This window comes from Zootoca vivipara, chromosome 7 (assembly GCF_963506605.1).
Source record: "Zootoca vivipara chromosome 7, rZooViv1.1, whole genome shotgun sequence".
Lineage (NCBI taxonomy): Eukaryota > Metazoa > Chordata > Lepidosauria > Squamata > Lacertidae > Zootoca > Zootoca vivipara.
Genome location: NC_083282.1, coordinates 39517253 through 39544584, shown reverse-complemented (window position 1 = coordinate 39544584; position 27332 = coordinate 39517253). Strand labels below are relative to the sequence as shown.

The 27332-nt window shown below is 41.3% G+C and overlaps 1 protein-coding gene across 1 annotated transcript in view; it reads right to left on the bottom strand.

The window, feature by feature from the left end:
• Nucleotides 1-27332, bottom strand: part of GLIS1 (GLIS family zinc finger 1) — a 197087-nt gene that overhangs the window by 85640 nt on the left and 84115 nt on the right. The window contains exon 4 of the mRNA XM_060276899.1: nucleotides 23333-24425. Within this exon, the coding sequence (XP_060132882.1) occupies nucleotides 23333-24425 (1093 nt within the window). The remainder of the gene's footprint in view (nucleotides 1-23332; nucleotides 24426-27332) is intronic.

The following is a 27332-nucleotide window of genomic DNA, read 5'->3' as shown; positions in this document are numbered from 1 at the left end:
CTTTCCTGTTCCAAATCTCTTTTCATATTCGATATTGGCCCCTTTGTTCCAGGATAAAGAATTGGGTGGGGGAGGGCAGCTGTGCACATGGGTTAAAAGGAACTTAATGAATCCCAGAAAATAATAGTTTACTCAGTAAAAGCATTCCCCCATGGTTTTCCACATAAATTATGTGAACATATCATCAAAACATGATGATTTTTATTTTCATAAATAAGGCCATATGTCAGTTAAAACAGAAAATCTGCACTCAACTCTGATGTGGGTTACATAATACATTTTAATTGGCTGTTACTTTAATGTAAACAGCTTTACATAAAACCTGCACTAAAAGGAATCCCTTTTAAATTGTCAAATATTAGTCGCTGACCAAAGTTGATGCTGTATGTAGCATTTGCACTGCATATAATAAGCCACAGGCATAGGATTCTGCATAGGGGTCCACAAATATGATTGCTAGGTTGCCAATGGCAACCAGAAATTTATTCCTGATGAGCAGCAAGGAAAGGCTCCAGTGTATTCCACCACAGGAATCGCATATAATTATTTTTAATAGAAAAAAGGGGGAGGCAAAAAGTACCTATTACAACATTGCACCAGGCTTTGTCTTATGGTGAAACACTGCACCACTTTCATGAATGCACAATGCCTACTGCACCTTTCCTGCAAAATGTCCACAACAGGCAGAGGTTGAAAATGGACTTGCTTATTTATGCCACTGAAGCAAGGGACAACAAAGCTAAACAACTGTCCTCTGCTGAGCCTTGCCAGAATTTGCATAAAACTCTTCTATATAAACACATCATCTTGCTGACATTTTAGTTCATTGCAATTTTTTTATTATTGTTTTTGTTTCAATGAGGTTACGTCAGTGAGGATATATGCCTGCTACTGCAGGGTTTGCGCTTCCTCCTCAGTACATCTGTGTTAGATTTAAGCTGTACTCCTAAACACCTTTACTGTATATGGATGTGAGTCCCACTGAAATCAACCCAACTTTTATCCATGTAACAAATTTAGTGTTGGGGTTTAAATACAGCTAGAAGCAACAGAAACAGTTTAGTATATCAGGGACCCAAGAGTGAAAAGAAGAAATCTGGAAGATTCTGCAAAATAAAAAAATTCCTTCAGTAGCACCTTAAAGACCAACTAAGTTTATATTTTGGTATGAGCTTTCGTGTGCATGCACACTTCTTCAGGTGTATCTGAAGAAGTGTGCATGCACACGAAAGCTCATACCAAAATATAAACTTAGTTGGTCTTTAAGGTGCTACTGAAGGAATTTTTTTATTTTGCTTCGACTCAGACCAACACGGCTACCTACCTGTAACTGGAAGATTCTGGTTACAGTACTTTTATTCTTGCAAAATATAAATAACTGGTTACAGAGTAGCAGCCACCATACTCCTGCTGGGAGGGAGATGGCATGTACTGTATTCTTCAGTATGAATGCATGTTAAAAACAGTGCTTTTTCAGGCATTACTTAAGGGTCCTGAAAACACCTTTTTTGTTGTTGTTAAAAGGTGTGGCATTTGCTTAATGGTGAGTACCAGCACCTCTTTTTCAAGAAAAAAAGCACTGGTTAAATACCAATGCAATTGCACACATGGGCATCTCAGCAGTGGAGTAATTAGCATTTACATTATAGAGACAGTGGAATGAAGAGTTTTTTTGTTGTATTTAAAGCTTGAAAATGCAGATTGCGTTTTGTATGTGAAAAACTCAGAATGCTGCAGACACTGAGTGATGCCCAACATCATGCCAGCAAACACAATGGACCCTCCATTTCCTCTCTTCCCCCAACCCCTCACAATCTGCTCCAGAGGGACCCACACCTCTAGATTTGGTAGGGGCACATGGAGGGGGAGAGGGAAGGAGAGTTCTGTTTGTGTGAGCAGAAGTATAGCGTGCAGGTGCCACAAAGTTTCCTCCAAGATTTATACATAAGCTTGGAATGACATAAACAAATCTATTTAAACTATTGTTGCTGTTCCAATGAGAGCAGGAAAAATTGCCTTGCAAATTATGACTGTGAAATAGTGCAGTATTCCTATAAATCAATTAATGAATGATAACTGGAGCAGATGTTGATTGCAAAGGGGCTAAATGGGTACACATTGGTTACAAAAATACTGAGTCAACCTACTGTAAGTATGCAGAAGGGACGCGGGTGGCACTGTGGTCTAAACCACAGAGCCTAGGACTTGCAGATCAGAAGGTTGGCGGTTCGAATCCCCGCGACGGGGTGAGCTCCCCGTTGTTCGGTCCCAGCTCCTGCCCACCTAGCAGTTCAAAAGCACGTCAAAGTGCAAGTTGATAAATAGGTACCACTCTGGTGGGAAGGTAAACAGCGTTTCTGTGTGCTGCTCTGGTTCACCAGAAGTGGCTTAGTCATGCTGGCCACATGACTCGGAAGCTGTTTGTGGACAAATGCTGGCTCCCTTGGCCTATAGAGTGAGATGAGCGCCACAACCCCAGAGTTGTCCATGACTGGACCTAATGGTCAGGGGTACCTTTACCTTTACCTTTTTAAGTATGCAGAATAGTCAAATCAGAGGGTATGTTGGCTAATAACTGGGAAATCATAACAAATGCCAGGCAGAAAAAAGATGTGTATTTGTTTTGTATAGTAATCATTAAAGTTAAATTAGTCTCTTTAAACTAGATTTAACATGACATCATCAACTGACAGTAAGACCTTTGAACCACATAAGAATGACATCCAGACTCCACTCCAAGGTGACAACTAAAGGACAAACCATAGAAAATGTGGGAGATCTGTGGTCAAGATCTCTTCCAGTGGTTTCCCCCCCCCAATTAGTAGTCCCACATGTGGCTGCTTTGATGATAGAGAAGTGGTGTTGAAGGAGATCATCTGATGAACAGCATAAATGTAATCAACCCCCAATATGCTATTAGTTCTGTGGTAGAAAAACAATACTAAAAGAAATATTCAGGGGCAATTTTATGCAGAAAAATGCCAAAACACTAGTGGGTTAAATCCACTTCCCTGGTCCCACTTCCATGATCTTCAAAGTAGTGGCTAATAATAATAATAATAATTTATTATTTATACCCCACCCATCTGGCTGGGTTTCCCCAGCCACTCTGGGAGGCTTCCAACAGAAAAATAAAATACAATAATTTATTAAACATTAAAAGCCTCTGAAGGGCTGCCTTCAGATGTCTTCTAAAAATCTGGTAGCTGTTTTTCTCTTTGACATCTGGTGGGAGGGCGTTCCACAGGGCAGGTGCCACTACCGAGAAGGCCCTCTGCCTGGTTCCCTGTAACTTGGCTTCTCACAACGAGGGAACCGCCAGAAGGCCCTCGGCGCTGGACCTCAGTGTCTGGGCAGAACGATGGGGGTGGAGACCCTCCTTCAGGTATTCTGGACCAAGGCCATTTAGGGCTTTAAAGGTCAGCACCAACACTTTGAATTGTGCTTGGAAATGTACAGCTGGGTATGGTATTTAGTAAAACATATATATGAGATCCATAATCATGGCTCTCCTGCATCACTGATAGTGAATGGCTGCTGGGTAAAGAAAATAGAAGAGCATTTACCACAAATGCTTTAATAAGGGCAAGCAAGGGTTGAGAATCCGGGAGAATAAGCCAAGGAAGAAAGTTAGGAAAGCAGCAGGTTGGGCAAAGAGGAGGTCAAGATAGAAAGCAGAAACCCAGTGCAGCCTGAGCAGTAGTGAAATAAAATCAGTAATGGACACCTCTCTACTTGAACCAGAAATCATGAGGGCCACCCAATGGTTATCCACGCCCTGCATCATTGAGAAACTCATCATTAGGAAAGCCTACCAGGTAATACTTCTGTGTCTCCACTAGGCAGTCCGTTTGCTACACTGCTGCCTGTCAGCACTTGGACCCTGCAATGGTCATTCAGATTCCTTTGACCAAAAATATGCAAGACCCAAAATCAGAGGTGGGGAAACCTTTTCAGCTTAAGGCCTGAATTCTCTTCTAGGCACCTCCCAGGCATCCTACGCCAGTGAGGCCAGAGGCAAAAATGGACACCACAATGAATATAAATGCTTCATTTGTACAAGGTGCTGGTTTTATACACATTCCCAGATCGCTCTTTATTCTCCATCCAGTAAACCACTTTCAGTCTGAACACCTTCAAACTGCATGATCTGTCTTCATTTCCAGTTTTTGCCCAGCCCTAAGTAGTGCCAACAACAATTCAAATCTTGTCCAGAATTTCAAAGGGTTCAGGTTAAGGCCTGTTCTAGGTCCATTTTATTTCATTAGCCATTTCATACTATCTGGCAATTAAAGGAGATACTTTTAGGACTCAATCCCACAGTGATTCCCCCAATACCAAGGGATTATTAAGAGATTCAACCAAGCTCTAGCCAAAAGTGAAAAATGTAGAGTAATCAGCAAGAGTAATCAGGTTTCAGAACACCAATAGGCCAGAGCAGAATCATGTGACAGCATTCAACCCATACAGAAAAATCCCAGTCACACTTGCTTTCTGATCTGAGAAACTAATGGGCTTTGTTTCCTATCAATGAAGTAACACTTGCCTTCCCTCCTAGACCTGGCAAAACTAGATATCACACACAAAAAATCAATGGGTTAGGACAGGGGTCAGCAAACTTTTTCAGCGGGGGGCCGGTCCACTGTCCCTCAGACCTTGTGGAGGGCCAGACTATATTTTGGGGGGGAGGGGAATGAATGAATTCCTATGCCTCACAAATAACCCAGAGATGCATTTTAAATAAAAGAACACATTCTACTCATATAAAAACACGCTGATTCCTGGACCATCCGAGGGCCAGATTTAGAAGACAATTGGGCCGCATCCAGCCCCCGAGCCTTAGTTTGGGGACCCCTGGGTTAGGAGCCTTCTCACATACATACCAGCGATGCTAACGCACAACCAGAAATTGCACACATTTTTCAATGGTGGGGCATATTTCAAAGCAGTGCATGTGTGCTGCATAGCAGTATGTATATGCATTAAACATATAGGTAAAAGGTAAAGCATTGTACATATAAGGGGTAGTGAACTAGGAGAAGAGGCTATGAGAAATATGGGGATATAGCGGTAAATAAAATGTGAGGTGTTTGTGTAAACATATAGGTGAATAATGGACATGAACTTCTAGATATCATAGAGTATACAGCACATACATATACAGAGTGTTATTTCTAAGACAATGCTACCAATAGCTTTCTTTATTCACAAACCAATTTAAATGAGCTGGATTTAGGCTCCCATTATTATTTACAATGACATTTTTCATATAATGGATTAAGTGCTTTATAACAGAGATATTCACAATAATTCAGTACATTGGGCTGGGAGATAAACCAAGTCAACCTAATGAGATTTGTGACTGTACAGATTTGAACTTGAACACCAGCATAATTCCCACATATTGCAGACAATGTGTGCATACTGTTTTAAAATACTTTTGTACACACAGTTCAGTCAACATCTTTGGATCAAATGTAAGAGAAGAGGTATGAATAACAGTGCAGTATTGTGAAAATTTCAACCCCTCCCCAACAGCACTCTTGGCAATATCACAAGCATAGCAATGATTCAGCTGGCAGATCTCAGTGGATTATTGTGGCCAATTTGGAAAAACACTCCTAACAAGTCCTTCTTTCCAGAAACCAATATAAATTTGGAAGGGGATTATTAAACCGAAGGAAAGTACAACACAAGACTTGAACAGCATTTCTGGAAGAACTGTTTGAATTAAGTTATTAGTGTTAGTTTATAAGTCTTAATAATACAGATAAAAAAGCATTACCATGACAAAGGATATTGGCAATTATACTTCAATTTAAAACGACGTTTTATTTCATAGATGTGAGTAATGTTTGCATGGGTACACTAGTACAATATGTGAACATATAACTTATGCATGTTTATGGCACTATATATTGTTGTTGGCATCCATCTGTCTCATGAGACAATGGAGCGCGCCTCAAGAAATGAAGTCCAACTTCTGCATTAGCGCAAGACTGGGCAGTGTGTATGGAGGTCCTGGGATGCCCAGATGAAAAGAGCCCCCTCCCGGCCTCACTGATGTGGTCCAAAGGAAAGCAGAGCAATATGTCTGGCACCAGCTTTGTTGCACGATTTGCTGGAAGGAGGTGTACAAGGTGCCAACCATCTTAGGAACTCCACTCTGGATTTGTGTAGGGTTTACTCCTTAGCTTTTTCTTTTCCCAAGGATATCCCACAAGGCAGCAGAGGTTTAGGATAAGAGTTTTCCTTCTCCTAGATGGGCTATGCATATACACTGCCTTTTTCTACATAATGAAATAATCAATGGGCTGGTGGACAAACAGTATACTAGTGCAACCTGCTAAAGCAGATTCTCCCCCTAGAGGAGAACATGGGTTGCGGAAAGGTTAACAAGACATCCCAGGGTTGGATTGGTGGGTGTGCTGTTGCTGGGGAAATTTGCTTGTAGCAAATGATTGACAGCCTAAACCCTATATATGCTTAGCGAGCAGCTTTCAGTTCCACTTTTGCTGCCCGCAACGAATCTCCCGCCCACCCTCCTCTAATTTTAGGTGTTTTTGCATTGACCTTGCTGCGCCTCTCATGGGGTCGCCTGTTTTGGATCAGGGGCCTGGTAGGAATTTTGCCACTTGGCTGATTGGCTGGTGCCAGGTGGTTTTTGCCTACTACACTGCAATAAGTCACAACTTGTAAGGTTGGCGGTTAGGCATTGGTTCAAATTGGATGGTGGGGGGGTACGCATTTTGGTTGGGCCTGCCCCTCATGGTTGCTGCTGCCTTTAGGGGTATTCCTTTAAAGGAATCCTGGGGCTCAACATGTTTGTCCGTTTATCCCTGTTAGGGGCCAGGGCCTCGGGGAGCATCAGAGGGATGAGGTCAAGGGCTTGGGCCCCTGCCCCGACCTCTCCCAGAGGGTGCTCACCTACTGGCTTCCCTACTAGGCTAGTGGGAGTCAGATCTGTCCCAGGCGAGGGACAGAGAGCAAGAACCAATGCCTAAGCAACCACTCACATTCAGTTGTATTTAAATAAAGTTGTGGCCAAACTAATGCCAAAAACCTTAAACTTAAAATATTGTGTGAAGTATGAGTTATTGGGGGGGATGTCTTGGTACCTCGGCACGCAAATTGCTCCCACAGTCTTAACATTATTTCCTAGCGATGAAAAATACCTTTTGCATTGGATTTTTGTAACATTCACTTCACATGGTTCACAGCACTGAAAATGTGCTCTTAGTCCTGACTCAAATTAATACCTAGCATTTACCCCGTACTCCAAATAAACACCACTTTAGATTTTGTGATGACTTACAGCTCCGTATCTTCATGGTGCCTTTATTGTGACCATGAGAGGTTTCGGCTGCATTTCCATTGTCTACATCCAGGTCATGTTTTTGAGGGAAATATCACAATATCTGGTAACAAGGTTACATTTTAAAGCAACTTAAAAGTGAGTGCTGCCTGTGTCCAAGTTGAAAAATGCATATAAAAATAATCAGAACCAGACTGAGGCCATGAATACAACTATTGTAGGCTCCCAATAGTCAGAAATCAGGATTAAAGTCACTTTCACAATCGAAATTGGTTTGCAATAGTCCAAAAAATTATAATTTGTAGTTTTGTTGTTTACCAGTTAGTACATTTAAGCCAATGCTCCAGTCTTTATTTTCATTTTCTCCCTATATTATGGTACAATTGATGGCAAGGAAAAACAGCATTAAAACAATTACAATGTTGTCAATACAATATCGCAATCCAAACCACACAATATAAGCTACAGATTTTACTGTCTATTTTGTCTAAGGTGGCAGAGCTGCACATTAGTTTCGTGTGCTCCAAATAATTTCTGGGCATAACACCATGGATTTAAAGTAAGAGTGAGCCAGTTTTTTAAAAAGAAAAAAAATGGTTTTGTTTATGTTACAATGGATGCTTTCACAAATTGTCCTTGGAAAAACCAACTTTAAAACCCAAGAGTAAGTTGCTTAAATATAAACTTAAATAAACTCCATTTGGTAATGAAGCAAAGTACACACCAAGGCAAACTATAAGGGACAACAATAGGGATTTATAGAAGTGGTTTTCACATGCCATGAAACCAATTGTGGCTGGTGGGAAAGTTCATACTGTTCTGCAGTGGCAAATGCCAAAATTAGTTTATGTTGCACTGTTGGAGGCTTTTGCACACCACAAACCTGATCCATCGCCTTGCAGTGATAGAGGATCTATGTCACAAGCATTTAAAGTGGGGTTGAATGCTTAGAAACTGAGGCCCTGGGAGGAGGGTTTGACAGAGGTGACAGAGGCAAGCACCCCATGGCTGCCTTTTGCAAGCACTAGTCAAATGAGTTGAGGGACCCTCCAGATCAGATTTTGGGACAGCAAGGAGAGAGGAGAGGAAGGGCAAGTTCTCACAAGTAGAACATCATTTGTGCAGCATGGGATACAACCCAATGTACGAATGTACACATAAATGATTACATAAAAAGCTTAACACTTTCTGGATCGATCCCAAGACAGAAGGTAGATACTCAAACCCTTACCCATTCTCCAGTTGCTACCGTGTCACAGAGGTCTCACATCACCTACTGCACTGGCCACATAGTATTAAAGTGACCTTGAGTCAGCCATGAGAGAAATTAGAGGTCAATGTGCAAGAGCAGGTCATCTAGGGTGACATTATGGAACCTGAGGAGGTGGTTCAAGTTAGTTAAATGACAGAAAAGAGGGTACTTCTCCAAATCAGGATGCATTGACATTACTGCCTTAGAATGCAATTAAGTGGGAGCGTTTCAAAGTTGTTTCCTCCCTAGCTTCAATTTGTTTCTGTTTGCCTACATACCAGGGGGCATTGATAGGCCAGGGATGTCTTTACCCTATGCAAATGTGTTCACACCTTGCCAATCAATGTGAAGCTGGCTTGAGAAACAACACATCTTCTAACAAAACACAAGATACATATGCACTTTGGATAATGTTGTGTAACTAGGAGTTAAAATCCCAGCACTGGAAATGCTATGAGTGCACAGTAAGTGGGAGTGGAATCGCAGTGTGAATTTAAGTTATATGGAAGTATTTTTCATGAGACATGAGAGGAATGGACTGGAGACAGAGTGGCCATTAAGTGTGCTCAGCAACTCAAGACCAGTTGTGGCATACAGTAGAAGACAAGATAGAGGTAAATTTGTTTTAGGCTGCTTAATTTTAGCCATCCAAAATGCTTTATGTTGAATCTATAGGGACAAGGCCCAGAAAAGATCTACCTCCTTGTCCACTATTACTGGGCATACCTGCCAAGTCTCCCGCTGAAAAATGCGGGATCAGCAGCGGCGCGGCACCGGAAGTTGCGTAGAAGCAACTTTCGGGGCTGCTCCGCCCATGTGTGGGCACCAGAAATCAAGCAAAGCGGCACCGGAAGTCGCTTCTACGCATGCCTGGAAGCCATCTTGGTAGTGGCCACATGGTGGCGGCCATCACCAAAATGGCCACCAGGCATGCGTAGAAGCGACTTCCGGTACCACTCTGCCTGATTTCCGGTGCCCACACATGGGCAGAGTGGCACCCAAAATGGAGGTTCCCTGGCAGGTAGGAAATCCGGGGGATTTCCGGGATTTTTCTCCATTTGGGAGAACAGCGGGAAACGGATTAAAATTTGGGGGTTTCCCGTGAAAAACCGGATACTTGGCAGCTAAGTTACTGGGTCTCAGTGTCCTGAACTATATTTGATATTTTTCTTTCGAAACCACGCTTCTCCACTACAGGGATAGAGGTGGGGTCAAGTGATGGGGACCCAGCAGACAGAAGGTGGGGCCAACAAGTGTGGTCCTACCTTGTCATGCAATTCCAATTGTGTGCGCAGTCAACGCTAACATAGGGCTCCTGTCATAGAAACTGACACGCACATAACAATGGAAATAATATCTTGAAAACTATATCAAAACTGCACACAAAAATAGGAAGCAATCAATTATAAAAATGTAAATTCCATCAAGTAAATGATGCCGTTTGAATTACCTTTAGTACACATTGTATTCACAACAAAATATTTGGACGACACCATCCTGGAGGTGTTAATTTCTTTACCCCTCAAATTCTCTAGTTGTTTTTTTTCATATAAAAAAATTACACTACACTTATAGAGGAATTACTATGAAATTATATTTTTGCCCTTTCGCTCTCTGGTGCAGTTCTTCTGGAAATAACCCTCCTTTGAACAAATTAACCCAAGGGCAATCTTCTGACCTTCCCTTGGATATTATTCCTCTGGAGGTGTTACATTCCTATCTTCTTTGAAATCTATGAAATCCATGTAAAACTTACTTTCTGTATGATTCTACTTATCTAGGTCAGCAATATCTAGTTATTTTTTTCAAATCCAATTATAGGTAACTCAGACTGAAACTGGATGTTATGGAATGTTACGGAGATCATGTGGTTACCGCTGAAAACTATATCATCATCAATCAGATTTCTTACATACCCTTCACCAAAAGATGACATCACCACACACTAGACATTTTCCTGTTTTGTAAACAGCAGCCAATGAAATGAAGGAGGTTCAAGAGAAGGGGGAAATGTGCAGTTGCTGCTTTTTATAGCCTCAGACTGCAGATAAACAACCATTTAACCTGGATAACGTCCAGTGACTAACCCAGAATGTGTGGCTTCTTGAGTTTAATGCTAAAAACTAACATAAAATGAAGAAGTTCCATTAATAGTAGTGTGAATACTTTGAAGCAAGTGATTTGAGAATTGTTTCCAGTAATGACGGACCTTCCATAAAAATATTTAATAGCACAGGAGGCCTCACAAGAAAGTTTATTTTTGATCCTCTTCAATTTTGGCTTTGCTCTTTTTCATCCTGTTAACTCTTACTTATCGCTTCCTGAACCCTTCTAAGCAAATATTCCCTCCCCCCCCCCATCTCCCTTAGTGCTTTCTTTGGGCAAGCTGGACACAATTCACTCTTTTAATCTTCCCTTAAAAGCCAGTGTTCCATGTTTTCAAACAATTCTTTAATTTCCTATCCTCTTAGTGAGTGCCAAAGACACTAAAATGAGAGATGGAGACTTGCCACAACAAAATGGAACTCCTATAGTTCCGGACATGAAAGTCAGCTGGCTGTTCTTCTAATATGGGGATAAACTCCCTAGAACATTTTAACTAATTAACTCTAATCCACCACTTAAGTGTGTGTGTTTCTTTTTAAAGCAACAACTCAACAACATTACTAATATAGATTGCTCTTGTAAGATTAGAAATGTGAATCGTAACATGAACATATTACAGTCATTGTTTATATGCAAAGCACAGATCCCATATTCCAGGGGTCAGGAAACTTTTTCAGCAGGGGGCCGGTCCACTGTCCCTCAGACCTGGGGGGGACTATATTTCGGGGGGGGGATATGAACGAATTCCTATGCCCCACGAATAACCCTAGATGCATTTTAAATAAAAGCACACATTCTACTCATGTAAAAACACCAGGCAGGCCCCACAAATAACCCAGAGATGCATTTTAAATAAAAGGACACATTCTACTCATGTAAAAACATGCTGATTCCTGGACCGTCCACGGGCCGGATTTAGAAGGTGATTGGGCCACATCCGGCCCCCGGGCCTTAGTTCCCTGCTATATTCTATATAAAAATGCAGTCAATTGTTTAAAGAACCATAGAATTGTAGTGTTGGAAGGAACCCCAAAAGTCATCTGTCCAATTCCTTGCAATGCAGGAATCACAACTAAAGCATCCATGACAGATGGCTCAATGGGCTAAAGAAGCACAAGCAGTCACTTGCAGTGTTTCAGCCTAGACATGATCCTGCTTGCTAACGGCTTGGAATTAAAACTTTTAGCTTTGTCCTATTTGCCAATAAATCCCTATGAATTTGTTTAATACAAAGTATTATTGGAACACATTTGTACCAACTTCCAAGTGATATGATGGGAACAAGCAGGGAAGGAACATGCTCTTTCCCCACTAAAGGGGGGGGGGCAAAATTAACCATGGAAAACAGAGTTTGGTCACATACAAATTAGCATTAGACCCCTAATGACTTGGGCTTTGATTAAGGCCTAGCAATGGCATAGGCAAACAAGTTTGTATCTCAAGACGTTGGCTTTCTTAAAAGAAAAATCGAAGTCTTATTCAAATGAAGAGAACAAAACGGAACACAAACTTTGGCAAAAGAAGTGCAAGCAAACAATAAGGGATGCTAAAAAAAAAATTGAGATGCACATCGCTAAAAGTGTATAGATGAACAACAAGAAGTTCTTTAAATATATTAGTAGCAGGAGACACTTAGATAGCAAGGGAGTCGAAGGTGTGCTAAGTAAGATAAGGAAACTGCTGAGGAGCTCAATTAATTATTTGTATTTGTCTTCACAATGGAAGATATAGGGCAAGTTCCAGTGCCTGAAATAACTAACTTTGGTAGGAAGGGAGTCTGAGGAACTGAAGCACATAGCAGTGAGGAGAGATTAAGAGCTGGGCCAAACACACAAAATAAAAACTGGCAGATCACTGGGCCTTGACGGCATCCACTGGAGAGTACTCAAATAACCTAAATGTGAAATTGCTGGCCTGCTAACAAAAAGAGTAATTTGTTCCTAAGATCAGCCTCCATACATAAAGATTGGAAGATGGTCAATGTAACACCATACAGGTTCAGGATGGTCCTGGAAATTACTGGCTGGTTAGCCAAATATTGGTTGTGTGGCGATACCCCGATCCCTCCCAGAGTAAATAAAGACATTGGACAAATTGCATAAGGTTAATGGGCGTTAAAAGGCACAACTTTATTGATTACGGATATAGAGAGGTATTGGCTTAGGCATTGGATCTAACCATCTATATCCGACTCCAGCCCGTTCTGCTGGCAGTCTGTGAAGGGTTAACCACCGTTGGGTGAGTCCTGCGATGCATATCAACTAGGACTCACCCTGGGGCCACCGCTAGGGGGCGTGCCTTTTGGCCCTCACCTACCACGGCTTCGGACTTGGCCACGCCCCGGACTCCTTAAGGGAGTACCCTTCAGCATTTTGGGGGGAGGTGATGGCAGCAAACCCCCCCACCTGTAACCTTTCAGAGATAATCCAATGCCTACTGCCAAAAACTAAAGTTGTGACGAGTTGCTACGAGGTAGGCGAAAACCACCAGGCCAGAGCCAATTCACCAAGTGGGAAAATTCCTTCCAGGCCCCTCAATGGCGACCAACCGAGGTCCATAGCAATGTCAAAGAAGGGCCCTGCCTAAAGGGAGGGTGGGCAGGAAAAACGAAGCGGCTGGGGGGGGGGTCAGGAGAGACTGAATCCCAGCCGCGCACTCACTCAAATTAGCGAGCCACGCCCCCTTGGAGTGTCCTGATTGGACACGCCAAGGGAGCGCCGCGTCTGGGAGCCAGCCAATGGGCTGGGAGAATGGCAGCCATTCTCCCAGCACGTGCTCAGGCTCGTGGCCTGCCCACAATCTCACCTCCTTCTACGTCGGAAGTGACTTTCTGGGGAAACTGGTAGAAAATATTGTTAAAGATAAACTAACCAAGCACACAGAACAATAAGGGCTGAAGCAAAGCCAGCATAGCTTCTGCACGGGCAAGTCCCTCACAAACCTTTGAGAGTGTCAACAAGCATACAGGTAGAGGTGATCCACTTAACATAGCATACTTGGAATTCCAAAATTTTTTGGCTAGGTATATAGCAAAAGACTCATGAGTAAGCTTAGCCATCATAACAATGCAAGAACAGTCTGCTGGATCAGGTCAATTATCTAACTAGTCCAGTATCCTGTTCTCACAGTGGCCATCCAGATACCTGTGGCAAACCTTGAAACAGGACCCCACCACAAGAGCCCTCTCCTTGCCTGGGGTTGACAGCAATTAGTATTCAGAAGCATTATGACCTCTGACTGTGAAGACAGAGCACAGCCATTAGGGCTAGTAGCCATTGATAATCTCAATGAATTTGTTTACTCCTCTTTTAAAGCCAGCCAGGATGGTGGTTACCATTGCCTCGAGTAAGAGCAAGTTTCATAGTTTATGTGCTGTTCAAATAAGTACTTTCTTTTACTTGTCCCGAGTCTTCCAACATTCAGCTTCACTGGATATCCATGCGTTCTAGTGTTATGGGAGGGACAAAAAAAAATCTCTAACCATTGTCTCCATGCTATGCATAATTTTATAAACTTTATAAACTTCTATTATGTCACTTCTCACTCACTATTTCTCTAAACTAAAAGTTCCCAAATGCTGCAACCTTTCCCCATAGGGGTGTTACTCCATCCCTATGTTCATTTTCTGAGCAAGGCTCTACTTAAGTTCTGAGCAGCAGGTTCTCCAGCTGTTCTTCTTAAGTCCCTCTCCTGTTCTCTTCCCTTTGAGCAGGCACCTTGGTGGAACTGCTTACGTTTCTGGGCTGCCTGGCCAAGTCCCCCTCTCAATATGTCTCAGACAATTCTGTGTGGAAAGGCCCCTGACGGAGAGAACAGGCAAAGAAGAAGCCACTCCAAGCCATCCGTTCCAACATGCACCATGTGTACATGCATGTTGCTCTGCTCACATGATGCATGCTGACACTACTACATTGCAATATTTGAGTGAGCAGCAGGCAGGTACCAAGAAAAGCAGTGAGCAAGCAGCAGCAACTTGCTAAGACAACAGAGGGGGGTGTGCCATGTGGTCTGCTCTGCATATCCAAAGCTAGTTTGCTACCTTAGGTGAAGTGGAGTACACCATCCCATCACCAGTGCTGAAGGAAAAAACCACTGCCAGTCCAGATGGCTTTTAATGTGTGGCAGCAAAATGTCTTGAGATAGTGTTGGGGGTCCTGGATACGGTGGGCTTCAATCATTGCTGGCCTCTCTCTGTGAATGAGGATGCAAATGACTAACCTTCCCTCACTTCAGGCAAAATATTGGAATTCTGTTCTCAAGGTTCAACAGACAATGCACAAGTCTAATTTTTTTTACTGTGTCAACTTGCACTCTGAAGGATGCTCAAAACCATTTCTGATCAGATAACGTTAATTTTCACAGTGTAAAGGAATAATTTTAACTTGTTTAACCTGCACACAGAGGTTAACGGAGTAAGAGATTAGAAACACTTGGATGAAACCCCATGCATCAGGACTGTTTTGTTAGAGGCTTCCTGCTAGACCATAAAAGAGTCTTGAAAAACTCCCCATTTTATCGTTCACCCATGTACTGCAAAGGTACCAACACAATTCATAGAAGTAATCACTTGCAGACTTAGTAGGCACTCTCAGCTGACACAAATGAAAGATTTATTGTTGGGATGATGAAACAAAGAGCAAGTTGTGCAAACTTTACCGAGTTGGATTATGAGAACATGCTTTTTCCATTTCCCATTTTTAAATGCCTTGGGTGCAATTTCAAAAGAAAGGCCAATATAAGTTATTCAGCAAAGCAAGTTGCATGGTATCTGGACACAGGAACTTCTTTGTGGACACGCTATCTCTACACATAGGAAGAATAAAACAACACAGAGAGTCTGGACCACTTTGCTGAGTAAGTCTAATAATCCAAGCTTGCACTACAGTTCTTAACAGAAAGTAGTACCACAAAAAGTATATGATTGCTATTATTTACAATTTCCTTTAATTGTTTGATTTTTTAAAAAAATCATTTACTTTTTCAATAAGTTACTTTATGTTGATCAAGTCAAGATACAATTCACAAAAACAAATCTCTATAGAATCATAAATGTTTACAATCCAATATTCAATAAACAGATCTTAAACAGGCCGGGGGAACAAGAGAGATGCTTGTGGGATTTTGCAGCATCAGTGCCACAGAGTTAAACTGTAGTCTTCCACCACTACTACCTGGGATCAGCCCTGCAGGTCAGGAATGGAACAAGCAAAACACCCATGCCAAAAAGCTTATACAGAATGACACCATGATCAATAATATCAACCACCACAAAGAGATCTAGAAGAAGCAGGGTTCCCTCTTACACTTTCCCACTACACATTACCCATTAGGACAGGTGACAGAAATATTTGGCCCTCCCAATGTTGCTGAACTACAACTCCCATCAGCCCCAGCAGGCATGGCCTATGGCCAGGGATGTTGTGAGTTGTAGTTAAGCAACATCTGGAGGTTTCCCACACCTGCATTAAGCTGACTAAGAAAGTTTCTGAAACCAAACTGAAATAAATCCAAGCAGTGTCCTCAGAGAGCTTCTAGAAATGTCCTGCAACTACCTCCTTAACAACAATTAGGAATACCTCTTTAAAGATGCCTGGAATTACCCCCTTGGACTAGAAGTAAAAAGCATGAAAGGGCAAGGATAGAATTGAAAAGTGGGCCAAAATCCTTCAAGCATCTTGTCACCATTCTCAGGTTGGAACAAATGAAGCCCATCCCACAAAAGAAAACTATATGATGCTCCAGACTCATCAATGGACTATCTTGTGTCAACTATGGCATCCACATAGAAAAGGATATACTTAGCATTCTTTCTGATGTTCACAGCAAACATGTTACAGCAGTCTCCCAAAGTTTCCTTTATATCGGTATGGGGGTGTAGTTGCAATGGACCAAAAGAGTATGCTTCTTTGCCAATATCACCACCACAGAATAGAATCAGCAATAAGTTCTAGCCTGTGTTTGGTAGCATTTACATCAAGTCTTTTGCCACTTATGATCAGGGGTCAGCAAACTTTTTCAGCAGGGGGCCGGTCCACTGTCCCTCAGACCTTGTGGGGGGGGGCCTATATTTTGAAAAAAATATATCAAGAAATTCCTATGCCCCACAAATAACCCAGATATGCATTTTAAATAAAAGGACACATTCTACTCATGTAAAAACATGCTGATTCCCGGACCATCCGAGGGCCGGATTTAGGAGGTGATTGGGGCGCATCCGGCCCCTGGGCCTTAGTTTGGGGACCCTGATCTAATCTATCCAACTGTTTCATCCCTCAACTCTGGGCAGAGGAGTTGCAATGCAGACTTCGCAAACTAAAAGAGAACATCTAGGACATGGGTGTCAAACACAAGGCCCGGGGGCCAAATCCGGCCCGCCAGACCTCGTCATGTGGCCCGCCAAGCGCCCCAGCCAGCGGGACCCAGCAGCGGGACCTTGCTGCTGAAGCGCCGCGCCGACAAAGCGCCGACAAACAGCTGGGGCCTGGGGGGGTAGAAAGGCGGCTGGAGCAGTGCTGCATGGAGCACCCCGAGCCACAGCAGGAGAAGGAGGAGGTAGCTTGCCAGGTCAGCGCCCAGCAGCGCCGCACGGAGAGTCCCGATCCTCTGCGACGCAGCAGTGCTCTGTAGCACTTTGAATCCTCCTCCTCCTGCCACGGCTCGGCGCCTGGAAACGGCTGCTGCTGAAGCACAGACAAAGCACCCAGCAGCGCCGCGTGGAGGAGCAGGAGGATTCAAAGTGCAGCCAGCAGCAGCAACACTCCCAGAGACTCGGGGCGCTCTGCGCACGCTGCTGGGTGCCGACCCAAGCCTCTGGGAGCTGGCAGGAGGAGGAGGAGGCTTGCCGGGTCGTCACCCAGCAGCGCGTGTGGAGCGCCCCGAGTCTCTGGGAGCGTTGCTGCTGCTGGCTGCCGGAGGCTAGGGGCACTCTGCGCGCGCTGCTGGGTAACGACCCAGCAAGCCTCCTCCTCCTCCTCCTCCTCCCGGCTTCCTGAGGCTTCGGGGCGCTCTGCGCGCGCTGCTGGGTGACGTCCCAGCAAGCCTCCTCCTCCTCCTGCCGGCTCCCAGGGGCTTGAGTCTCATTCAAACCAACTTTAAAGAACACATTTTTTTTAAAAAAAATCAGCAGTAGCATGGTCATAAAACCACATCTAAAAAGTCTGGGGTAATACAACGTTTTCACCTGGTACCAAAAAGAAGAAAAAAAGACTCAGGTCCAGATGAACCTCTGCGCGTGCTGCTGGAACCACTTGCAGTAATAATAATAAAAAGACACCCACCGAAAATAAGCCACCCTGTGTTTTTTGAGGAAAAAAAGTTATAAGACGGTGTCTTAAAAAAGGGAAAACACGGTAGGATGCTGCTTTATACTTAAACCCTTAAACCCTGGAACCAGGAGAACAGCTCCAGTGATTCAATCTCAGCCAGTCCCTTTGGTGAAGGGTGGTGGCTCACTGGCAGAACATCTGTCCTGCATGCAGAAGGACCCCAGCATCTCCAGGTACTAGTAGCTCTGCAAAGGTCCTGCATGAAACCCTAGCGAGCCTCCACCACCCAGTGCAGTTACCAAAAATCATTTTTCAATAAATTGTACAATAATTGTACATTTGAATATCTACTTGCCATTATTCTGACTATGTTTCTGCTTTCAGAGCTAGTTATTACTTACATTATTACAAAAAACAGTAATAACTGAATGCAGTGACAATAATTTATGATAATAAAGAGTGGACACATAGTCCTACAGATACTACTGGCCCTTTGAGGGTGACCAAACTGCTGATGCGGCCCCCGATGAATTTGAGTTTGACACCCCTGATCTAGGAGCTGTAATGTCAACCATTAAACTAATCTCTGCATTCCATAGGTCAACCGGGGCATCAGCAAGCCATGAATCAGAAACATGTTGAAGGCCATCAGTTCTGTGGGAAAGACCTATGCCAGCATTCCCTACCAAATGGTTCAATGAGTGCAGAGCCCGCTTTTTCAAAACCAGCTCCTACTCAACTAGGCAAAGACTGAAAGAACCCAGTGAAGCAAGGTGTCTTGCCTTCATTTAGGTAAAGGAAAACAAGCATAAAACAGTGTAGGTGAATACCTACACTATATTTCATGACACATTGTTGTTAACAATGTAATGGTCACTGCCTGTGCTTTCCGTGTTTTATTCCCCTCTAATGTCACCATTTACAATTACATGAACACCACCACCACTACACACCAGAACAATGTGCATGTGTGTATATATCAGCAACTCAATATAAATTTTCATGCGCCTGATGAAGGGAACCCTGGTCCACAAAAGCTTATGCCACTTATTTTTAGTTTTTAAGGATTCACAAGTCACTTTTTTATTTTTGTGGCAACAGAATAACACAGCTACCACTCTGGAAAATTATATATTCATGAATCATCATTGGACAGCTGTCATCCTTGCGAAATTTTTAAACGTACATACTCAGGTTTAAAATAATAAAATTCTGCAACTTAAAGTTATATTCTTCAACACTTCATTAAGCTTCTTGTAAGTTGTCTTTTATTAATAATATAAACACACTTTGTGAAGACTGACATTTTTATCACTTTACATAAAGGCTACAACACAGAAGGGAAAGATAGATAGTACCGTATTTTGTAAATTATACCTCAATAGCCCCACCCCACCTCTTCTGGTGGAAATAACATACATATTTACATTTGCAAACAGGGACTTAAAGATTATTGTACAAGACTGGGATCACTATTAATTGTTAATCAAAATTATGGTGAAAGTAAAAGATGATATGATAAATCTTGGGTGGGGAGGCTTTAAACTGAAAATATTTAAGTTGGATAGTTTTTTGCTCTCAGACAATCAAAATTCCAATTGTCTGGGACACCAAATCTACAAAAGCTTGAAATTAATCTTCAAAAGTTCAAGTCTTAGAGGCATTGCATCATTATTTTTGTTGGATATATTTCTGATCATAATGCAGATGAGCACCAAATTTAATAAAACTAAAATAACACAAGTTAAGTATGAAACATAACAGGATATTGCAAGGAGATTAGGTAGTTTCCTTCAGACTACTTACACAGCCCAAGGAATAAAAAGAGAATAAGACCAGGAGAAAGTGCATATCCACACGCAAATGAAGGATACAATGTAGAAAAGGAATCAATTAATTAGAATATTCTAGAAGATAATACAAAAGGACTCATAAAGATTTTGGCACCAAATGTAAAAATGAACCTGCCCCCACCCCCAAAAAATATATCAGTAATTCCTTTACAGCAGATAGAATTTTACTTTTCCTCTGTCTGCTGCTGAGAAAAGAGCACACTGGCTAAATTTAAACCAGCTGTAATGATGAGTGTTACAGTTGGACTGAAAGGAAGCTTACCTCATGAAAGTATTGTGGAAACTGCTGTTGGAAAGATAATAAAAGGATTAACTGCCATTTTAGTGGACCATTTACTTTTCAATCAAAATGTCTCATGTATTTCCTGTTCTCAAGTAGCCTGAATTCCAAAATTCCTTTGTCTATTACAGTACATAGTAGCAAAGCCTGTCATAAGAAATTAATAATTTTACATGGACAGGAGCTTTTATGCATATAGACAGGGAGCTACTTGTTGCCAGCCTCCTGTGAACACGTTCGATGCATATTCAGCCAACAAATTTTGCAGAACAGACTGGAAAGATACCCATAATCAAAGAAAATAAAAATGTGCTTTGGAAGGACATCAAGAGAAAAAGGAATCACTTGGGGGGGGTGGGGAGAGGGAGAAGTACAGGGCCACAGCAACCACCCAACAATGACCACTGGTTGTTGTTACGGATCTTGACTTTAGAAAAAAAATCTGCTAATTGTTTCTAAACTCACGCAGGGCATCAATTTGCACAAAATAATTCATACTTTGAACTCGTAGTTATAAACTTTTTCCAAAGAAAACACATTTTTTTACAGTAATATTGCAGCAAAAAGCACAAATTCATATAGTCCTAGTACAGCAATGATTTTGAAGATATGTTTCCTTAATATCTTAACCTTTTAACATTTTAAAACCAACGTTGGCGAGAAATATACATTTTAACAGTCCCTTCAGAGTCCCAAAGATGCATTCTTTACTTCAAATATTTAACTCTCCTTTACTTTACTCATAGTTACTAAACAGTTATTAACAGTCTCCCCGGGCATCACAACTTGTTTTGTTGTGCTAGGTTCTTTCATTCTGACTGGGTCACAAAAGCACATTCAAAATATTGCTCTGTCACCAGTACTGAAAGTCTTCTGTTATACATGAAAAATAGATTAATTATTTAAAGCGTATGCAACTATTTCATGGCCTATTTGCAACTCAATATTCTTCCAGTGTTGCTCATTATTTAATACAGATTAACACAGCAACATAAAGAAAGGAATCTCACAGTTTTCCTTACCCTGAATTATAACAGCTGGTTTGTGTGAAATGCTAACTGGGAAGGTAACATTAGAAAACTGCTATACTCGATAAAATAGCTGTCAAACACATACTTCAAAGAAAATATGGAAGAGGGTATTTCTTGCTGTCGAGTAAATCTAGATTTCTACACCACATCTTTCATCACTATAAAAAAGCAACTTAACCAAGCTTTTCTAATCTTAAAACAAACTTTTATAAAAGAGACAAAGAGAAAAATGAAGCCAGTACATTTGTTTTAACCACCTTTTTAAAAACAACTTACAAAATTATATAGCCAACTCTGCTGAGTAATCCAGATATTTTCATAGTTTCAAATTTCTAACTCCAACGCAGCACAATGTGTCTTTAGAAGATGCAAACTGGAGGTTTAAATTTCTACATGATGCTTCCCTCTATTACTACATAAATTATCTGTTCTGATTGGCATGTTAACTAGTGATGGTTTTTCCGATAAACTAATTTTCGGGTAAATCTTATTTGTTCACAATTAGTATCTAGAAAGCAATGTGCTTTTTTAGGAAAGCTGTGAATACTATTTAATTGTTTTTAGATGTCTGGTCATGAATGCACAAACAGAGACACCATCAATTTACCATTTTGAGCTTAATGGAAAGATTTAAAGGGTGCCATAATATATACATAATATAGTTTCAGATAAGGAGGATAAGACGTACATATAAAGCAGATTCTTTGTTGTCTTGATATTTCAAAATATTAAATAATAAATTGAACAGAGTATTGAGGTTAAATAAAGTAAAATCATAGAAACTATAAAGAAATACAGTACAGAAAGCATAATATGGGACATAGAGAATGGCCTATGGCCTATGCATAGAAGAAACTAGAGCAGACCACCTACTGTTTCACTACATTGTTTAACTTCCTCACACAACCATTCATGTATACCTAGATATGCTTATGAGCAATACATCAGCATCATAAGGAAGTATAACTAGACCTATGTTATTATTCCTTACCCTATGACTGTGCTTGGTAATAACTACAGGGTGGGGGGAATAGCTCCAATATTCCCCAATGCTTGCTATAAAGTCTTCTTGCTCTTTTTTAATTTAAAAGGACATCTTAGTTTAAAGGGAATGCTTGCCATTCCAGAATATCACAGCCATAGTATGTAACGAGTGTTCTTTTTTTCAGAGCACATCTCCACTGTACTCCACTGAAACCTCTCCCCCAACCCCCGCACCAAATCTCCAAAGTGCTTCTACTTGCTGATGTTTTGATGAGGCAACCCAATCTGCTGGTGTGGTTATTCCTTTGTAAGCAATACATTTGGGGTTGCAAACAAGAGTTTCATATTTCACTGCTGGGTTTGGAAGTTCTGACCAATCTTTCCTTGTTGTTATCTATTCTATTCAGGGTTTCATATTATTGCTGCTTTCAGCATGTGGAAAGCCAACTGCAAGTCATTAGCTTTTATTTTAATTGCCCACATTATTGTGATAACACAGGCAGAAACAACACTGTTCCAAGACGCTCTCTTTGGAATTATAATGTGGCTTAGATCTGCCTGATCAGAAGAAAACAGCTTTATTTCAAAACTCGTCTTTTGAAAGTTAAATGAAAGCCATCCTAAAAGTTTTATGTCATGCTCAACTGCAATTGTTAATGATAATAATAATAATAATTACTACTACTACTACTAGGATTCCCTTCCTTTTCTGTCATCTATAATTATAAAGGCTTCTGCTCAGTTGGAATACTGCTCAAAAGGCAGAATGAAAATAATTTTCATTAAATGTATTTCATGTTTGATTTAAATGTCACCAGAGGCACGCTGACCCTTCATGTCAAATGGCTGCAGGCTGCTTTGATCATCATACTAATGTTTCAATGGCCATTTTGAAAATAAACAACTGTATTAGGAGTCAAGCTTTTGCAGAGGGCAACAAAATATTATTCTTTGACATTGCAACATTTATATCTCAGACACTCCCTCCCATATGTATATATTCCGTGCCCCTCACAACACCCAAAATCGTCTTAGAAGCATTACAAACCAAATTGCCGGAAAATATTACTGTGCTGGAATGATATTGTTGAGGAAGGAAAAGTGCAAAGAACTCAGAATGTATGTTTTTAGTCAAATCCTGCTTGGAAAAAGCACCCTGATAATGCTGGAAGAGGATTTTTAAGAGGAGGAAGAAGTCCAGAGACATTAGCGTGTTTCTAGTCAAATAAATATATTCCAGACTTACCATGCACTTGTTTGGTTTTTCTCCAGAATGAACCCTCATGTGAATCAGCAGTTTATAACGAGCATTGAAAGGTTTATACCGACGGACACAGCCTGTCCAGAAGCAAGTAAAGTCCTCTCCTTTCCTTTGATCAATGTGTGTTTTTTCTATGTGCCGGACCAGTTCATCTTGTTGATCATAGGCAGCGCTACAATCAATCCACCGACAGGCCTGCTTGCCATTGCTGGTCTCCTGCTCATCGCATTCGTTTGTCTTTGGAGACATGGAAGCATGTAAATGAGACAGCGTCCCTTGAGTTTGGCTTCGCTGCTGGTGCAAATGATAAGGTGGTGGCAGCTCTTGGTTATGCTGGAAAAGATCTGAGGTGGAAGAATATTCATCAAGTGGTTCTTGTTTTAAAAAATTCAACTTCTGACTGCTATGTGAAGTGTCTTGATGAGGAACACTAGCACTGTTCATTATAAGACAGAGGCTTGCATTTTCTCCCGTTTGCTGCATTTGCGAATGATCACAGTCACCTCGGACAATTTCAGTGGAAATGGGTACAAGGCATACCGAAGGGGAAGGAAGATGACAATGGTTCCCAGGCTGGGAACAAGACTGGGGACGAGAGGCTTTCTGCGTACTGTGGAGAGCGATCTCTCTGGGAGAAGGGGAAATGCCAGCTGAATTAGTCCGCAGTCCATTCACGCAGGTAACCAGTGACGTTTGTGACGTGCGGATGATAGTTGTAATATCTATCCCATCAGCGGAAGACGGCAACATGGAGATGCATCTCTTCTTCAGGTTGCTTGCCTGGTGCCTGCTTGGATGCTGAGGGCTGCTGAGTGACAATGAGCCCAGGGAGGAGCTGTGTTCATTATTAAACAAGTATGATGAAAGTGAATTTGTAAGGCCATTGTTCATTAGGTCTATTTCAGGATGAAAGCTGCCTGAGCTTCTCAGTTCCATTCCTTCGGTAATCCCTCTATGTGTGGAAACCTCAGAAAGGCCCTTGTAATCGCTTCGGCATTCCTGTTTTATATGCTGAGTAGTGTGGCTTCCATTCACGCACAGAGTGGTAGAGTCTGCTGAATCTTGAAATGCGGGAGGCCTGAAACACAGTTTCATTTATCATCACTAAGTGGCAGAGAATTGTAGCATTTCATTCAAGATGCAATGTTTATTAAGCTCCTTAGCAAGGGACAACAGAGTTCATCTTTGTACATCATCTAATAACTGCATTTGAAAAAATTACTTATCTGCTTTCTCTGAGAATGGAAAAGCAGCAGCATCTCGTATGGTGTTGGTTTCACACATACAGAGCAAAGTACTGTTGCAGCCGTTTTCAAAATGGCAGCACCTCAATAACCTCTACATATCTTATTCAGTGGGCATTGCAGGCAAAATGTATTAAAGCATTAATTATTTCTAATTCCACCCCCCTCCCACTACTTGTATATAGATCAGTTTAAACACAATTAATCAAGACGGTTGTGGATTTTGCTCACATGTCTGTCCAGAAAAATGAAACTAACATACTTTCAAGATTAAAAAATATATTAAAAAATTGTCCAGTAGCACCTTAGAGACCAACTAAGTTTGTTCTGGGTATAAACTTTTGTGTGCATGCACACTTCTTTCAGATATACAATTTTTAATAAATTCTTATTTGTTTATTTATTTATTTTATTTTATTTCGACTGCATCAGACCAACACAGCTACCTACCTGAATACTTTCAAGATATTTGCCTTGAAATATGTTATTTCCAGATGGAAAATGCACATCCTTCCCACTGAACAATGATTTATAATCTGCTCCACATTGGAATCCGAACTTGAACACTGAGATAATTTATCTAATGGGGTTGGTTTGGTGCACAGATGTAGTAAAAGCAGGTGGTGGAATCCTGAGATGGTAGATGGAATGGACTTCAGGCTGCACATTTAAAAGAAAAACTTGCTGCAAGTAACACCAACCAACAACTACACAGGGACCAGCCTTTTCTTTTTCTATTTTAAGCAAGGAGGGGAGAGGGGGGGAGGAGGAGGAGGTGGAAGGAGGAGGAGGATGAGGAGCATTTTAAGTGTGGTATGATGTAGTGCAGTCCATTCTACCAACTCTGGACTTTCCTACTTCATTCTGCTGCATGTATAGAATGATGCCATACAGAACAGAATTAAACTCTACCCTTTAGAAGAATGATGAGTCCTAGAGATGGCTAACTAACCCTGTTTTGCTAATCACTTTACTTATGTGTTTTCACAGTTTCTGTTGTTAACAGCTCAGTAGCCCATACCTACAAAATAAGGGGGCAGTAGCTTTGCTGGGGATAGAACAATTTACAGTTGCATTTCTAATGTCAACGATATATGCTTTGCAGAGGTGCGCATTTGTTTGGGACGAATTGAAAAAAATTAACTACGTAGTTAATTTTTCATTCTTTCCGAAACTAATGACCAGAGTGTTCAAAGGGCAAAAGAATCTCAAGGAATGCTTTTGCTTACCCTAGCAATCTGGTCTCCTGTAGACAGCAATGGGCAACTAGCACAAATGCCAGTTACAAACTAAATGTGATTGTAAAGACTGAATAACTAAAACTAATGAGTTTTTTTAAGAAGGGGAATGGAATGGCCATGCTGTCTTCAATGGCAGTAAGGGGCAGCTACACCAGGCGGGTCAGGGGGTGAGGCATCAGGGTCGGAAAAGAGTGGAGACTACAAGCCATACTCTTTGTTCTGGTCCACTGCCTTCCCATATAAGTAGGGCATGCTTGGAACCAGATGTTCATTTGGTGTTGGATTTAATGCCACTTGTTTTGGCTTTGCCCAAGGCTAAGCAGGCTAAGCATGTATCCCACCACTTAGTTAGTTCTATGCATATGTCCTGCATAATGTTCTATGAGAAAGCTATATAGTAAGTATCAGAAGCATGGGATGGAATGATTTGTTTTAAAAATAGTTCTACCCCACCTGCATACCATCTCCAAAATGTCACATTAAAAATAACTCAGAAAATGTTGACTTCTCATAAAATCACATTTGTCTGGGATGCAGGTTTGGCAAGATTTAGTCATTTCTTTGTGGCAGGTTTACTATCCAATATCTTTTGAACCATCAGAGCTAGGCTTAGGGTTTTTACACTGGAAACTTCCCTCTCTTTCTATTGAAACTCCACTTTCAAGCCTTTCATCTCTAGCATGATGACTTGTAGAAATTCTATTTCAAATAATGTTTATGACTTATTGTTTATATTATCTTAATCTTTTACATTTCGTCTGATAATAACCAACACACCTGGTTTTTATAGGTAGAATAGTAAATACACATTTATTGACACATCTTAACAGATTGTCTATAAAATATGAGGCACACCAGTAAAATGAAAAATGATGTGGTATAAAATCTTTACCTGACATTCATTTGGAACAACCAACACAGCTTACTCATAGCTTTACAATGATTTGTGTTTTCCATGCAAGAAAACCCTGCATTTTCACAGTATCTAAATCTGTTACAAGATATAAAAGTTGCCCTATTTGTTCGTAAAATTTTGGAAGTTAGGCATAGGCAACCTATAGTTTTCAGAGTTTTTGGTCCATTGACATTATAATTATTTTAATTCTGAAGAAGTTGGCAAACCCTATTCTATGTAATAGAGCTAAGCAGTTTTTATTTAAACCACTAGCAGCAGCTGAATAAAAACGAACAAATGGCACTATTTATTTTAAAGCATTTCTATAAATCTTAACAACTGTAATTACTATAGTTAAGAGTGTTGCTTAAGTTAATCTGTCTTTGGTGAACTAGATATGTCTTGCTGGATCCTGGAGGTGAAAATCAGACCCATTTCAGATTCCCCAAGTCTAACCCTAAACAGGATTGGATTGATGTTAGATATTCCTGGAGTCTGATGGGTCCACATTTAAGATGATTCTGTTATGGACTAGGTCAGGCATCCCCAAACTTCGGCCCTCCAGATGTTTTGGACTACAATTCCCATCATCCCTGGCCACTGGT